This window comes from Hyla sarda, chromosome 3, assembly GCF_029499605.1.
Source record: "Hyla sarda isolate aHylSar1 chromosome 3, aHylSar1.hap1, whole genome shotgun sequence".
NCBI classification, from domain to species: Eukaryota; Metazoa; Chordata; class Amphibia; order Anura; family Hylidae; genus Hyla; species Hyla sarda.
Genome location: NC_079191.1, coordinates 32467516 through 32485403, shown reverse-complemented (window position 1 = coordinate 32485403; position 17888 = coordinate 32467516). Strand labels below are relative to the sequence as shown.

Below are 17888 nucleotides of genomic sequence, written 5' to 3'. Positions count from 1 at the left end.
CTTGTGAGACAGAAAGATTAATTCTGATAGGTAGGTTCCTGTCAAGGTACTGAAGCCATCTTCTGCAGGGGCATGAATTTCCCCCTTGCGAGTAACCCTTGCAGGATGACCAGTTGAGATAAGATTTGAAAAACACAGGAAGAGAGAAGTTCGGCACTGCTTACTTCTGCTCACTCAGGATACACTGTACAGAGTGCTATGTATTTGGAAACTGTCTCTTTGCTTCAGGGCGGTGCTCAGACGTGATGCAACAATGAAATCGGCAGCCGTTGTTTGGCACTAGTTCAGTGCTTTGTCGGGCCTCCGACGAAGCACTGAACTAGTGCGAAACAACGGCTGCTCACCCCCCCCCCGGATAGTCCACCCCCGATACTATGTGTATTTTGTGAATATGTTATTGCAATAAAAGTAAAAAAAGAAAAATTGGTGAATTGGTCGTTAACATTTTTCTTTTGAGATTAGATTTGAGCTAGGCCTCTCTTCAGAGCACACAACACACAGCACACCTGAACCCAACTGTGGCTCAGACTAAACTGAACTGAGGCAACTCCTCCCCCACTAGACTACATAGGGGAGACTTTAGGCATTCCCATTGGCAGGCAGGGTCACATGGGGTTCACTGCTCTCATTTAAGGGTACAGTAACACAGAAAAACATATATACATAAAACAACACTATAATTAATTTGAAAAAAATATCTTACTTTGCAATAGGATGTAAACATAATGAATATGACTATAAGTCAATGCAAATTCCAGACATAACAGAAGAGCGGCCACTCACCAGTAGTGTTGCTCGAGAATATTTGCAATGCAAATTTGATTCGCGAATATCACATATTCGCGAATTCGCTAATATTCGCGAATATAGCACTATATATTCGTAATTACGAATATTCGTTTTTTTTTTTTGTTTTTTTCACAGTACACATCACAGTGATCATCCCTCTCTGCTTCCAGCTTGTGTGGAGTAAAGAAGGTTCTAATACTACTGTGTGAGACTGGCGTGCATATTTTTGCATATGCGAAAATTAGCATATGATAATTTTCGCATATGCGAATTTTCGTTTATGTAAATTTTTGTATATGCTAATTTTCGCATATGTTAATTTTCGCATACGCAAATTTTCGCATATGCGAAAATAAAACGAGAATATTACGAATATGCAAATTTAGCGAATATATGACGAATATTCGTCCATAGAGTCGCTAATATTCGCGAATTCGAATATGTCCTATGCTGCTCAACACTACTCACCAGACTCCTTTAGTAAGGCTTTATTAAATGCTAGTGCAGGATAAAGGCAGGTGCATACAAGCGACATCCGTTTCGCACAGTAGGTGCTTCCTCCGGCAGTGTGAAGCACTTACTGTGCAAACGGACATCGCTTGTATACACCTGCCTTTAACCTGCACTAGCATTTAATAAAGCCTTACTAAAGGAGTGGTAGCCTTACTAAACCACTGGTGAGTGGCCGCTCTTCTGTTCCGTCTGGACTTTGCATTTACATGCACTATTGTGTACGGGCAGAGCACCACCAGTGAAGGCATTGCTTGTGAGCAGTCGCAACTGACCTGAAGGGACAACGGAGACAGCAGATTTCCTATGCAGCAGTAGTGCCAGCAGGACTTTTATTTGTGTGCATGACTATAAGTCACCTTGTGCTGCCAAGCTGCCCGAGACAGTCCAAAGCCACAGGATAGCTATCGGTGCAGGGACACCGCAATGATATCTCGTTATCATCTGGCCCTATAGACTTTCTTAGATGTCAAATCCACGGGTACAGTGAAAGTTTGTTCTACCACATAGTCCTTGGAGTTTTTGTGTTGAGTGTGTACTCAACATTTACTACTTAAAAATTTCGGTGAGCTTCTACTTTATTCCATATCATAGGTACTCCTACGATATACAAGATCAACTTGTCGAGGATGCGTATGTCTCTTTAAGGCCTAAGGCGGCTCTACTAAGCAGAGATATTACTATACAAGGCAACCTCACAGATGAATATGTCAGTCGTCACCAGCGATGTCAGGAGGCCGGAGTCTCAGGTAAAAGTTCCCTCACAGAAATTATCACAAAAATAGTGCAAGGTATTGCAAAAGAATTGGCCCAAAAAGTGACCTTTCTTGGGACCATTGAACTATGTACAGTGACCCCCTCAACCTACGATGGATCCGACATACGATCATTTCAACATACAATGGACTCTCAGAGGCAGCATCAACATACGATGCTTTTGTATGTCGGGGCCATCGCATAAACGGCTATCCGGCAGCGCAGACTGCTTCAGCTGCCACTGGATAGCCGTTTACGGTGCCCGTGTGGTCCGCTGATGATCACTTACCTGTCCTCGGGGCTCCGACGCGTCCTCTTTGGGATCCCCTGCATCGTCGGCGCTCTCCATCGTCGTCCTCACGTCGCTGCGCACGCCGTCCCGTCATCCAATAGGAGCGGCTTGCGTAGCGACGTGATGGCGGCGACGGAGAACGAGGATGCCGGGGGAAGCAGAGGCCTTACTGGAGCGTCGGGGACACCCCGGGGACGCGGCGACAGCGATTGAGGGCGACATCCAGGGCAGTGATGAAGGTCCGGAGTGGTGGGGACAGGTGAGTATAACCTCCAATACCAGTGGTCTTCAACCTGTGTACCTCCAGATGTCGCAAAACTACAACTCCCAGCATGCCCGGACAGCTAACGGCTGTCCGGGCATGCTGGGTGTTGTAGTTTTGCAACATCTGTAGGTCCGCAGGTTGTAGACCACTGTCCTATACTTTACATTGCACGGATCCCTCAACATACGATGGTTTCAACAAACGATGGTCCATTTGGAAGGATTGCCATCGTATGTTGAGGGACCACTGTAGAAGGGGGTATAGCAAAACCTTTCCCCCCATGTTAGTGGACCTTTTTAGAACAGAAGCAAATTGGCTATTTTGGCAATTCTTATGAGTCTATGGCTTGAAGAGGACCATGGAGAGATTTATCCAACCCATGTAGAGGAAGAGTGGTGCAGTTGCCCATAGCAACCAATCAGAGTCCTTCTTTCATTTTTAAAAAGGCCATGTTCCTTAAAGGAGTACTCTGCCCCTAGACATCTTATCCCCTTTCCAAAGCAAAACGTTCACGCCCCGCTCACGACGTCACGTCCACGCCCCCTCAATGCAAGTCTATGGGAGGGGGAGTGACAACCGTCAGGTCCCCTCCCATAGACGTCCCCGCATCACCAGTCATCCTTCACGGAGCCAAGTTCGTTCTGTGCACTGGATGTCTGGGGTGCCGCAGCCGAGATCACGGGGGTCCCAAGCAGCGGGACCCCCGCGATCAGACATCTTATCCCCTATCTTTTGTATAGGGGTGGAGTACCCCTTTAAATGACTAATCATACTCTTCATTATTCTTCATTCCTCCTTCAGATATAACAGAATGCCCCTATGGAAGAAGTGAGAAAACGCTTGGATCTCAGGATCTGGGGATGGTGTTTACCTCTCATGCCTTGAAGGATGAGCCAAGTTTGGTCCAAATCTCAGGAGTCCGCTTCTTGTACGCTGGCCAAGCCTTCACACAGTCACGCAGTGCCCTCAGTATTGTTGGCAATAGACCCATGTCTGGTAGGACGGAGTTGTGTTACATATTAATATCTATTTCTCTCATATCGTAGGAATTGCCTTTAACACATTACATTCAATGTTGAAAGCTGGTAGTGAATTCCTTGTATACTGTATTCTGTCCCATTACAGGAACACAGAACCAAAATAAATAGTTCACGGTGAGGGGAAAAGGTATACATTTCCCATTTGGGCTCAAAATCTATACATTACTGCAATAGGACGACTATATAACTTCTCCATCTGTCTTCCTCCATCATTAGGGTGTTATTCTCTGCCCCACTTGTAGGTTCCTATATACGGGGGAGTGTCGTGATGAACTCATTCGCTCGGGGTATCAGCCTCTCCGGAATTTCACACTTCACAGTGGAAGAAAATATATTGTACAATATTAAAGGTCACGGTGTGATTGTAGGTGAGTGGTTGGGACTGATGATCTATCTCCTATCTATCTATCTATCTATCTATCTCATATCTATCTATCTATCTATCTCATATCTATCTATCTATCTATCTATCTCATATCTATCTATCTATCTATCTATCTATCTATCTCATATCTATCTATCTCATATCTATCTATCTATCTATCTATCTCATATCTATCTATCTATCTATCTATCTCATATCTATCTATCTATCTATCTATCTATCTCATATCTATCTATCTATCTCATATCTATCTATCTATCTATCTATCTCATATCTATCTATCTATCTCATATCTATCTATCTCATATCTATCTATCTCATATCTATCTATCTATCTATCTATCTCATATTTATCTATCTATCTCATATCTCTCTATCTATCTATCTCATATCTATCTATCTCATATCTATCTATATATCTATCTATCTCATATCTATCTATCTCATATCTATCTATCTCATATCTATCTATCTATATCTATCTATCTCATATCTATCTATCTATATCTATCTATCTCATATCTATCTATCTATCTTTCTCATATTTATCTATATATCTCATATCTCTCTATCTATCTATCTCATATCTCTCTATCTATCTTTCTCATATCTATCTATCTCATATCTATCTATCTATCTATCTCATATCTATCTATCTATCTATATATTTATCTCACATTTATCTATCTATCTATCTCATATCTATCTATCTATCTCATATCTATCTATCTATCTATCTATCTCATATCTGTCTATCTCATATCTATCTATCTATCTCATATCTATCTATCTCATATCTATCTATCTATCTATCTATCTATCTATCTCATATCTGTCTATCTCATATCTATCTATCTATCTCATATCTATCTATCCATATATTTACTTATTAATTTATCTTTGTTTGTCCCATTCAGATAAATGGGACAAATTTATACTTTTGCAAAACAATCTGCAGTAAATCTTCACCATATAAACATACCCTAATATTGACTTTTACATATTTATAGGAGAACATTTAGAAAATGGCATCCAGGTGCGGAAGAATCTCCTGATAAGGATTTTGGGAACTGATGGTCTCTCAAACATTGAGACGTTGGCACCAGCCGCCATTTATATCAGGTCTCCTTCCAATGCCATTCAGGTGAGTATACATAGGTAAAATGTAATTGAACGTGTAATATATGAAAGCTTTTTTTTTCCAGTTTTTTTAAATGTTAATGGTTTTGTCAGTATAAGCCTTACCCAGCAGGTGACACCTGCCGGTTAAAGGGGTACTCCGGCGCCTAGACATCTTATCCCCTATCCAAAGGATAGGGGAGAAGATGCCTGATCGCGGGAGTCCCGCCGCTGGGGACCCCCGGGATCATGCACGCGGCACCCCGTTTGTAATCAGACCAGGAGCGTGGGCTTGCATTGAGGGGCGGAGCCTGACGTCACTCGGGGGTGGAGGCGTGACGTCACACGCCGCCGGCCCTGCAGTCGACCTTTATCAGTCCCGGAGCGAACACGCTCCTGGTCTGATTACAAACGGGGTGCCGCATGCATGATCCCGGGGGTCCCCAGCGGCGGGACTCCCGCGATCAGGCATCTTATCCCCTATCCTTTGGATAGGGGATAAGATGTCTAGGCACCGGAGTACCCCTTTAAGGCCAACATCAGAGATCACTCCAATGCCCATCATTTGAATGTTTAGATACTGCAATGATAAACCATTTTAGACCTATCATTGTTGATCTAGTGGTTCAACTGCCACCCCTGCAATGTAACTGCGGGGTGCCGACTGGTTGTCATGGTGGCCCGAGGGTTAGATAGGTCTCAGTGGCTACTGTGACAGATCTACTCATCCACCAGTTGGGCGTTGATTGCATAGATCAATGCAATTTATATGCATTGCAACAATCTATGATAGGAATTGAGAGATTTTTTATAAAAGTCCCCTAGGAGACCAGAAAAAAATATTTGTGAGGTGAAACTGACAACAAAAATGCATGTAAACTTTTTAAGTTTAATTTTATGTGTGTGGTGGTGGAGGAGGGGGGTTGTTCGTTTTTATGTAGTGCATTTTACAGTTAAATTCATTTGCAATTTGTTTTGCCATCTATGGAGGGTATTTTTGTTGTTTTTTTATTACATTTTTTTGTTACACTTTTAGTCCCCCTGGAGACTTGCATGCTTGGACAATATACATGCAAATGCCATTCTCATGATCTACTATTATAGTCTGCCTATGGTAGACTGAAATAGCAAATTCTACACTTCTACCATGGAGGAGGGAACCAATCAGCCTGCAACTGCGATAGGGGTGCCAGGGTGTAGGGGAGAGGTGGGTAGATCAAACACATGAGACACAACCTGCACCTGTCACATAACCACCTAGATGCCATGGTTGCTTTTGACCAAGACATCTAAAGCAGTGGTCTGTAAACTTTGGTCCTCCAACTGTTCCCGGCATGCTGGCAGTTTGATTTTGCCATATCTTTGCAGTTCTTAACTGTTTATCTAGCTTTTAGCCTTGTCCTGTTTGTTTTGTGATCTATCTGTACTTATGGTCAGTTTTATCCTGTCTAGTTTGCGTCTGTTACTTGAACTTGTATTCTGACTTTCTGACCTGTTTGGGTTTCGTACTCCACCACTGTATAGGTCCTGATCCATTGCTTTGTTTTCTTTGCCCATAGCCTTGGGTAATTTACTTCTGTTTAGCCTTGTTTGATCCTGAACCCTTTATTCTCATCTGTATATTGTCCTGACTTCAGTTACCTGTTCACTCATCTTCATTACTCTCATACCTGCCAGATTACTTTGGTCCTAAAACCGTTAGTCAGTACTCTATGTACCTGCCATAATATCTTCCTGATACCTGTTTGCATACTATTTTGCATGTCTGCTGTTATATATTACTCTGATTCCCTGTTTGTTTGTTCTTGCCCTTTCATCCTTTGTATCCTGACCTCTGTACAGTTCTGTTTCTTATTCTTGTGATGCCCCTACACCCTCTGTAATGCAGGGACCGCTATCTAGTTGTGGATCTTCTATTTAGGGCGGATACACAAGTAGAAAAGTGGTTCTGAGTAAGCTCAGGGTTACACTATTCCCTGCCCAATGTGACACAAACATGCCAAACCCTATGATAACATTATAAACATTATATTGTTGTCCTCTATTTGGCATCACAATACCCGACATGTCTACAGTCACTCCCCTGCACTGCACAAATCAAAATGTGTTAACCTAAGCCAACATTTCCACCTAGGAAAAAAATTCCCTAACAAAACAAGAGTATATGAGAGCAGCGCTCCACTCTCCATAGACACATATTTCCAGCAATGCCGAGTTCCCGTGAGTTTGTTCAGGTGAGATTTGATGCCGGTGTCAAGTTTTCCCCGGGCATTGAAAGATTAGTAATTTTCACCTGAAATGTAAGCGGCATAAAGCTCTATAATTCATTGAAATCAGGAACTAAATTGATTTCTACACAAATTCTCTGCTTGCCTAAACCTCCATCACTATGAGGGTGTCCGCCTATGTGAATGAGCTGATTTAATGAGAGGACTCATACAAAGTACAGTCCTCAAGTAGAAGTGCAATTTGGAAAATGGCATAAGGTAATTTTGGGGAGTGCGTTCCTGCCTAAAGCATGAGCGTTGATGTGGAAACAGACCGTGTAAATGACAAAGTTTGGTGAACTCATCGTCATTCCAAGCAGCCGTTATCTGCTCACCAAGGGCTATGCAGGTAATCAGCTGGAAAAAGCCTGCCGTGATTTAACCCTCTGGGTGCCAGGCCTCTTGCTGGGGACATCCCTATACAATGTTCCTTTCAAAATTCATCAACTTGCCTATCTCCGGATGCATACATGTTGTGGAGTCCTGCAAAATTAGTTTACTTTGGCACTAATATAATTAAGGGGGGTTACTCAATTAGGACTTCACTTGCCTGGGAATATGGACTTCAGAGATGGGGCCATGGAGTCAAGTCATCCATGTACTACAGGCAGTCAGCCACTTTTTGTCTCAGTAAAATCAACTGGAGGTCTTGAGAGTGGGACCAGTTCTTTCAGCTGACCGCCACAGCAGCACTTACACTCACTGGCCATAAGGTACACCTTGCTAGTACCAGGTTCAACGTCCTTCATTCTACCGATCATACTTTCTACGAGGTGCTGGAGACTTTCCACAGAGATTTTGCTCCATGTGCACTTGATGACATCACACAGTTCCTCCATATGGACATGATGACATCACACAGTTCCTCTATATGGACATGATGACATCACACAGTTCCTCCATATGGACATGATGACATCACACAGTTCCTCCATATGGACATGATGACATCACACAGTTCCTCCATATGGACATGATGACATCACACAGTTCCTCCATATGGACATGATGACATCACACAGCTCCTCCATATGGACATGATGACATCACAGAGTTCCTCCATATGGACATGATAACATCACACAGTCCCTCCATATGGACATGATTACATCACACAGTTCTCCCATATGGACATGATGACATCACATAGTTCCTCCATATGGACATGATGACATCACACAGTCCCTCCATATGGACATGATTACATCACACAGTCCCTCCATATGGACATGATGACATCACACAGTTCCTCCATATGGACATGATTACATCACACAGTCCCTCCATATGGATATGATGACATCACACAGTTCCTCCATATGGACATGATGACATCACACAGTTCCTCCATATGGATATGATTACATCACACAGTTCCTCCATATGGACATGATGACATCACACAGTTCCTCCATATGGACATGATGACATCACACAGTTCCTCCATATGGACATGATGACATCACACAGTTCCTCCATATGGACATGATGACATCACACAGTTCCTCCATATGGACATTATGACATCACACAGTTCCTCCATATGGACATGATGACATCACACAGTTCCTCCATATGGACATGATAGCATCACACAGTCCCTCCATATGGACAGGATGACATCACACAGTTCCTCCATATGGACATGATTACATCACACAGTCCCTCCATATGGACATGATGACATCACACAGTTCCTCCATATGGATATGATTATATCACACAGTTCCTCCATATGGACATGATGACATCACACAGTTCCTCCATATGGATATGATTACATCACACAGTTCCTCCATATGGACATGATGACATCACACAGTTCCTCCATATGGACATGATGACATCACACAGTTCCTCCATATGGACATGATGACATCACACAGTTCCTCCATATGGACATGATGACATCACACAGTTCCTCCATATGGACATTATGACATCACACAGTTCCTCCATATGGACATGATGACATCACAGAGTTCCTCCATATGGACATGATAACATCACACAGTCCCTCCATATGGACATGATTACATCACACAGTTCCTCCTTATGGACATGATGACATCACACAGTCCCTCCATATGGACATGATGACATCACACAGTTCCTCCATATGGATATGATTATATCACACAGGTCCTCTATATGGACATGATGACATCACACAGTTCCTCCATATGGACATGATGACATCACACAGTTCCTCCATATAGACATGATGACATCACACAGTCCCTCCATATGGACATGATGACATCACACAGTTCCTCCATATGAACATGATGACATCACACAGTTCCTCCATATGAACATAATGACATCACACAGTTCCTCCATATGGACATGATGACATCACACAGTTCCTCCATATGGACATGATGACATCACACAGTTCCTCCATATGGACATGATGACATCACACAGTTCCTCCATATGGACATGATGACATCACACAGTTCCTCCATATGGACATGATGACATCACACAGTTCCTCCATATGGATATGATTATATCACACAGTTCCTCTATATGGACATGATGACATCACACAGTTCCTCCATATGGACATGATGACATCACACAGTTCCTCCATATAGACATGATGACATCACACAGTCCCTCCATATGGACATGATGACATCACACAGTTCCTCCATATGGACATGATAGCATCACACAGTCCCTCCATATGGACAGGATGACATCACACAGTTCCTCCATATGGACATGATTACATCACACAGTCCCTCCATATGGACATGATGACATCACACAGTTCCTCCATATGGATATGATTATATCACACAGTTCCTCCATATGGACATGATGACATCACACAGTTCCTCCATATGGATATGATTACATCACACAGTTCCTCCATATGGACATGATGACATCACACAGTTCCTCCATATGGACATGATGACATCACACAGTTCCTCCATATGGACATGATGACATCACACAGTTCCTCCATATGGACATGATGACATCACACAGTTCCTCCATATGGACATTATGACATCACACAGTTCCTCCATATGGACATGATGACATCACAGAGTTCCTCCATATGGACATGATAACATCACACAGTCCCTCCATATGGACATGATTACATCACACAGTTCCTCCTTATGGACATGATGACATCACACAGTCCCTCCATATGGACATGATGACATCACACAGTTCCTCCATATGGATATGATTATATCACACAGTTCCTCTATATGGACATGATGACATCACACAGTTCCTCCATATGGACATGATGACATCACACAGTTCCTCCATATAGACATGATGACATCACACAGTCCCTCCATATGGACATGATGACATCACACAGTTCCTCCATATGAACATGATGACATCACACAGTTCCTCCATATGAACATAATGACATCACACAGTTCCTCCTTATGGACATGATGACATCACACAGTTCCTCCATATGGACATGATGACATCACACAGTTCCTCCATATGGACATGATGACATCACACAGTTCCTCCATATGGACATGATGACATCACACAGTTCCTCCATATGGACATGATGACATCACACAGTTCCTCCATATGGATATGATTATATCACACAGTTCCTCTATATGGACATGATGACATCACACAGTTCCTCCATATGGACATGATGACATCACACAGTTCCTCCATATAGACATGATGACATCACACAGTCCCTCCATATGGACATGATGACATCACACAGTTCCTCCATATGGACATGATGACATCACACAGTTCCTCCATATGAACATAATGACATCACACAGTTCCTCCATATGAACATAATGACATCACACAGTTCCTCCATATGGACATGATGACATCACACAGTTCCTCCATATGGACATGATGACATCACACAGTTCCTTTATATGCACATGATGACATCACACAGTTCCTCCATATGGACATGATGACATCACACAGTTCCTCCATATGGACATGATGACATCACACAGTTCCTCCATATGGACATGATGACATCACACAGTTCCTCTATATGGACATGATGACATCACACAGTTCCTCCATACGGACATGATGACATCACACAGTTCCTCCATATGGACATGATGGCATCACACAGTTCCCCAGTAGGCAAAATCTATAATACACTCCAGTCATTTCCTGAATATGTAAACCACTCTTTTTGTTATTCTTGTATGTTGGGTATTTTCATAGTGGTAATAAAAGTGGATTTTTAAGGGTGGGTCTTTAGTTAAGGGTATTGCTCCCCTAAGCCCCTCCCCCCCTAAAAAAAAGGGGATTGCTTGTTTATTGTTTATGTGTCTAGCTTCTGTATCTGGCTTATAAATTCTTCGGTTCTGCTGCTCACTCATTCTGACATCCACTGCTAAGGAAGGGGCATGTCTGAGGTAAGCACTGGGCCCGCCCTCACTCACCATGCATTCACTTCCTCCCTGAGTCTGCTGTGCTGGGTCTCTTCATCTAATCACTGTAGGCTGCTCTGTAATCCCCTCCTCTTTGTTTTCATGCTGAAGTCTGATAGAACAGGGGTGAGCACAGAGGAGTGCTAGTCCCGCCCTCACTTCCAGGACTTTATCCCACTCTAAGCTTCAGCTGGGACAAAGATGATGCTGGAGACAGACAGGATTATGTTCTGGATGGTATGGGGACCCCTAGTGGTCTTTTTTTTATAAGTCATGATTTCTATAAAAAGAGGATAAACTTTTTTGTGAATGATATTAGAAAGGTTACTGTTTTGCCAAGATGTAGTTAATAATTTTTTTTTATTATTCTGACAGTGCCCATTTAAATTAAGGCAAGAAAGTATTTGGAAACTTACCGCATATTTTTTGCCACAAATGGCGAAAATCATGATAAAAATTGCACATTTTACCACATTTATGCTAATTTTGTATATTGTGCAAAAATGTGCCATTTTTTTACAGTGGTTTGGGCACATTCCACACTGCTAATTAGCTGCAATGTGTGAACACAGCCTTACGATAGGTTCGGCTGATTGATAAATTTGGCTCATTTGTGTCTCCCAATCAGTGTTTCCCAACCAGTGTGTCTCCAGCTGTTGCAAAACTACAACTCCCAGCATGCCCGGACAGCCAAAGGCTCTCCGGGCTTGCTGGGAGTTGTAGTTTTGCAACACCGAAGCACACTGGTTTGGAAACACTTGTCTAGTTTAGGTTTAGACCCACCCTTAGTTGGCTTTTAAGTTTTCTTACTTTATACTAAAACTGTGTGGCAAAAACATTTTTGGCCGCATTTGTGGTGCAAGTCATGAAAGACTGTTTTTATGTTGCAAATTAAACCAGAATTCTGGCGCATTTTCAATATTAAATCTGCCCCATTGTTTCTATTGATGATGTAATTTGAAAAAAAAATTCTATTGTTTCTTATAATAAGGAAAACATGGTCTGTAGCTCTGGGTATGGATTTTTTTACCACCTCTCACCAGAAGGCCCTTCTCAAGCCCCCTTGGAAAGTTTTTGGAAAAACACAGCTGTTTCGTGTACGAGGTGAGTGACCATCCAGAGAGAGAGAGAGATTATCTTCTATATTGTATGGAGCACATAGTCACACACTAAGACAGTGAACAGACAATTCCCCAAAATAGTGGGTGAATCAAAGTAAATGCAATTGGCAAAGAAACCATGAAGAATGTCTCACCACAACAGTTTTTATCCAAATAGGGCACATAGGCATCATATAGGGGTTGTCTCACTCAAAATAGTGCCAATAGTGCACAAATGGAGTTCTTAAGAAATAGTGCAATACATTACCCCTAGAAATAATGCCATGCACAGCTCCCTTAAGTAATACCATAAATGTCACCTTGAAATAGCACCATACATTGCCCCCTGAAATAGTACCATACATTGCCCCCTGAAATAGTACCATACATTGCCCCCTGAAATAGTACAAAACACTGCCCCCTAAAATAATATCATACACTGCCCCCTGAAATAGTACCATACGCTGCCCCCTGAAATAGTGCCATTCTCTGCCCCCTGAAATAGTACCATACACTGCCCCTTGAAATACTACCATACACTGCCCCCTGAAATAGTGCCATTCTCTGCCCCCTGAAATAGTACCATACACTTCCCCTTGAAATAGTACCATACACTGCCCCCTGAAATACTACCATACACTGCCCCCTGAAATAGTGCCATTCTCTGTCTCCTGAAATTGTACCATACATTGCCCCTAAAATAGTACTAAACACTGCCCCCTAAAATAGTACCAAACACTGCCCCCTGAAGTAGTACCATACACTGCCCCTAAAATAATAACAAACACTGCCTTCTAAAATAGTACCATACACTGCCCCCTGAAGTAGTACCATACACTTCCCCCTAAAATAGTACCAAACACTGCCCCCTGAAATAGTACCATACACTGCCCCCTGAAGTAGTACCATACTCTGCCCCTGAAATAATACCAAGCACTGCCTTCTAAAATAGTACCATGCATTGCCCCCTGAAATACTACCATACACTGCCCCCTGAAATAGTACCAAACACTCCCCCCTAAATAATACCATACACTGCTCCTGAAATAGTTCCATTCACTGCCCCCTGAAATAGTGCCATTCTCTGCCTCCTGAAATTGTACCATACATTGCCCCTAAAATAGTACTAAACACTGCCCCCTAAAATAGTACCAAACACTGCCCCCTGAAATAGTACCATGCACTGCCCCTGAAATAATAACAAACACTGCCTTCTAAAATAGTACCATACACTGCCCCCTGAAGTAGTACCATACACTGCCCCCTTAAATAGTACCAAACACTGCCCCCTGAAATAGTACCACACACTGCCCCTGAAATAGTACCACACACTGCCCCTGAAATAGTACCATACACTGCCCCTGAAATAATACCAAGCACTGCCTTCTAAAATAATGCCATACACTGCCACATGAAATAGTACCAAACACTCCTCCCTAAATAATACCATACACTGCTCCTGAAATAGTACCATTCACTGCCCCCTAAAATATACCGTCCCCTGAAATAGTAACATACTAAACATTGCTCCTGAAATATAACCATACACTGCCTCCTGAAATTGTACCATACACTGCCCCAAAATAATGCCATACACTGCCCCCTGAAATAGTACCAAACACTGCCCCAAAATAATGCCATATACTGCACCCTGAAATAGTACCAAACACTGCCCCAAAATAATGCCATATACTGCACCCTGAAATAGTACCAAACACTGCCCCTGAAATAACACCATTTACGGCCCCTGAAATAGTTTCATACACTGCCCTGAAAAAGTGCCACACACTGCCCCATGAAATAGTGCCATACACTGCCCTGAAAAGTGCCATACACTGCCCCTGAAATAGTTTCATACACTGCCCTGAAATAGTACCAAACACTGCCCCATGAAATAGTACCATACACTGCCCTGAAAAGTGCCATACACTGCCCCTGAAATAATACCATTTACTGCCCCTGAAATAGTTTCATACACTGCCCTGAAATAATGCCTTACACTGCCCCCTGAAATAGTTCCATACACTGCCCTGAAATAGTGCCATATACTGCCCCATGAAATAGTACCATACACTGCCCTGAAAAAGTGCCATACACTGCCCCATGAAATACTGCCATACACTGCCCCATGAAATAGTGCCATACACTGCCCCATGAAATAGTGCCATACACTGCCCTGAAATAGTGCCATACACTGCCCTGAAATAGTACCATAAACTGCCCCATGAAATAGTGCCATACACTGCCCCATGAAATAGTGCCATACACTGCCCTATGAAATAGTACCATACACTGCCCCCTGAAATAGTACCATACACTGCCTCCTGAAATAGTACCATATACTGCCCCCTGAAATAGTACCAAACACTCCCTCCTAAATAATACCATACACTGCTCCTGAAATAGTACCATTCACTGCCCCCTAAAATATACTGTCCCCTGAAATAGTAACATACTATACATTGCTCCTGAAATATAACCATACACTGCCTCCTGAAATAGTACCATACACAGCCCCAAAATAATGCCATACACTGCCCCCTGAAATAGTACCAAACACTGCCCTGAATTAATACCATATACTGCCCCTGAAATAGTTTCATAAACTGCCCCAAAATAAGGCCTTACAAAGCCCCCTGAAATAGTACCAAACACTGCCCCATGAAATAGTGCCTTACACTGCCCCATGAAATAGTGCCATACACTGCCCCATGAAATAGTGCCTTACACTGCCCCATGAAATAGTGCCATACACTGCCCCTAAATAGATACCACACTCTGCCCCCAGGAATAGTGTCCTACATCGGCCCCAGAAATAATGCCATATGTTGCCCTCATAAATAGTTTCATATATTGCCTTCGGGTGTGTTCACACGTGCGTATTTTGGCTGCAGATCTATTGCAGATTTGCTGATGCAGATTTTGCTTCCCATTGAAGACAATGGGCAACAAAATCTGCAGCAGCAAAACTGCAGCAAAAAATACACACGTGTGATTGCTTCCTTAAGAAATACGTTCCCTAAAGTGCAATGTCACATAGAGGAGCTCAGAGCAGAGCGGTCCGGTCAACATGTCCCAAGATGTAGCTCAGAGGCAAGAAAATGCATCTTCTTGTCTAACGCTGCAGCTCAGACATAGGTTTTCTCTTTACATGTCTCACTAGTCCTGCCATTCCCAACAATGGGGTGCAGTACTGTACAGTTTGTGACATGGTAGCCATACTGCACCGAGCCTAGCCCCAAGCCTTCCTAGGTCCTAGTATGAATCTATGGGGTCCTTCTACAATTTTCAGTGGTGTCGCAGCAACACCTGAACCAGGTAAACAGGGCTGAACCGGCTCAACCCTACCTCTACTGTGATGGATTCATGATACCCTAATCTGTCAGTACATGTTATGCAGTAATATACAGCAGTTATAGTCTTTTAAAGGGGTACTCCGGCCCTAAGACATTTTATCCCCTGTGAGCACTGCAGGAAGCGCTAGAGGCTCCAAGTCTTATGCCTCCCGACCACGGGGACGGAGTATCGTGACTTCACAACTCCACCCCTGTGTGATGTCACGCCCCGCCCCCTCAATGCAAGTCTATGGGAGGGGGCGTCACGCCCCCTCCCATAGACTTGCATTGAGGGGGCGGGGCATGACATCATACGGGGCGGAGTCGTGACGTCACGATACTCCGTCCCGTGGTCGGAAGGCATAAGACTTTCTGCAGTGCTCACAGGTGGGTGCTGCATTGTAGATTGCGGGAGTCCCCAGCGGCGGGACCCCCATGATCAGACATCTTATCCCCTATCCATTGGATAGGGGATAAGATGTCCTAGGGCCGGAGTACCCCTTTAAGACCAATAACTCAATACCCTGACTTCTCTTTCCCCACACAGGTCTGGCTTTCGCCTGCACCCAGAATATCGCCCACCCACGGTTGACACCCCGACCACATTCCAAGACTTTACAGCCTGGAACAGCGGAGGTGGAGCTCAGGTACTGTACGATCAGCACCCCGCCTGTAAATCGCCTGTAAGTAGGCCATCCTTTAGTGTGACTGCCTGGCACGGGCTCCACAAAGCGCTAATGTTTACTGCAAATCTCCAAACGTCTTTAACAAATTGGCAGATATAAAAAAGAGGAGAAGAAGCAAGAAACGTTTCTTCGGGAAATCGCACAAAGAAATTAGGAAAATGGCATCTCTCCTAAATGGGGAAGATTAACATACTTTAGTGTAGCAAACAATCTGGTTAAATGCTCCTAATTCTCATTTCTAGCTACGCTTGCAGTTTAAACAAAAGAATGATTGGCTACAGTTCAGAACGGCATTAGGAAAGATTAGTAGAGGCTGGGGAAGATCCCAAATAGCCTGATATGAAGAGCGAGTCCTATACATTGCAGCCTGGCTTACCAGCGAGAAATCGGGGGGATATATTAATGGCAGGCTTATCATTTTATATGATCTCCCACAATGCCGTGCAGTGTTGTACAATTTATATCGTTCTCTTATGGTGGAAGCTTAGTGCTGTACATCCTAAACTTGACTTGAATGCTAATACTGCAGTGTAGACTGACACATACACAGGCAAAATAGTAGGAAAGAAATTGTATAGGTGATAGTTATTTTCCCTTTTAACCCCTTCCTGCAAATGGATGTATATTTACGTCCACTGTGGGCTCCCGCTGTGTGACGTGCCACACGCGCTCAGTAGCTGAGCGCTATCAGCAACCAGGACCCACGGTTAATGCCGGACATCACCGATCGGGCTAATGTTTGGCCAATTAGCCTTTAGACGCAGCAATCAAAGTTGACCGCGGCATCTAAAAGCGGTAAATCCTGTTCCCAGCTAGCTCAGTTGGATGATCGGGACTGCCATGGCGAAACCACGGCATCCAGATCAGATGAGAGGATGGTGAGAGGTCTCTTACCTTCCTCCCTGCCATCCAGT

General features: G+C 43.4%; 1 protein-coding gene across 5 annotated transcripts in view; it reads left to right on the top strand.

Moving 5' to 3' along the window:
- The window catches only part of PKHD1 (PKHD1 ciliary IPT domain containing fibrocystin/polyductin), a 707308-nt gene that overhangs the window by 300771 nt on the left and 388649 nt on the right, over window positions 1–17888 (top strand). For all 5 annotated transcript variants that reach the window (XM_056564010.1, XM_056564009.1, XM_056564011.1 and 2 more), the window contains 6 exons: window positions 1894–2048; window positions 3414–3608; window positions 3895–4020; window positions 5048–5181; window positions 12845–12957; window positions 16836–16935. In XM_056564010.1, the coding sequence (XP_056419985.1) occupies window positions 1894–2048; window positions 3414–3608; window positions 3895–4020; window positions 5048–5181; window positions 12845–12957; window positions 16836–16935 (823 nt within the window). The remainder of the gene's footprint in view (window positions 1–1893; window positions 2049–3413; window positions 3609–3894; window positions 4021–5047; window positions 5182–12844; window positions 12958–16835; window positions 16936–17888) is intronic.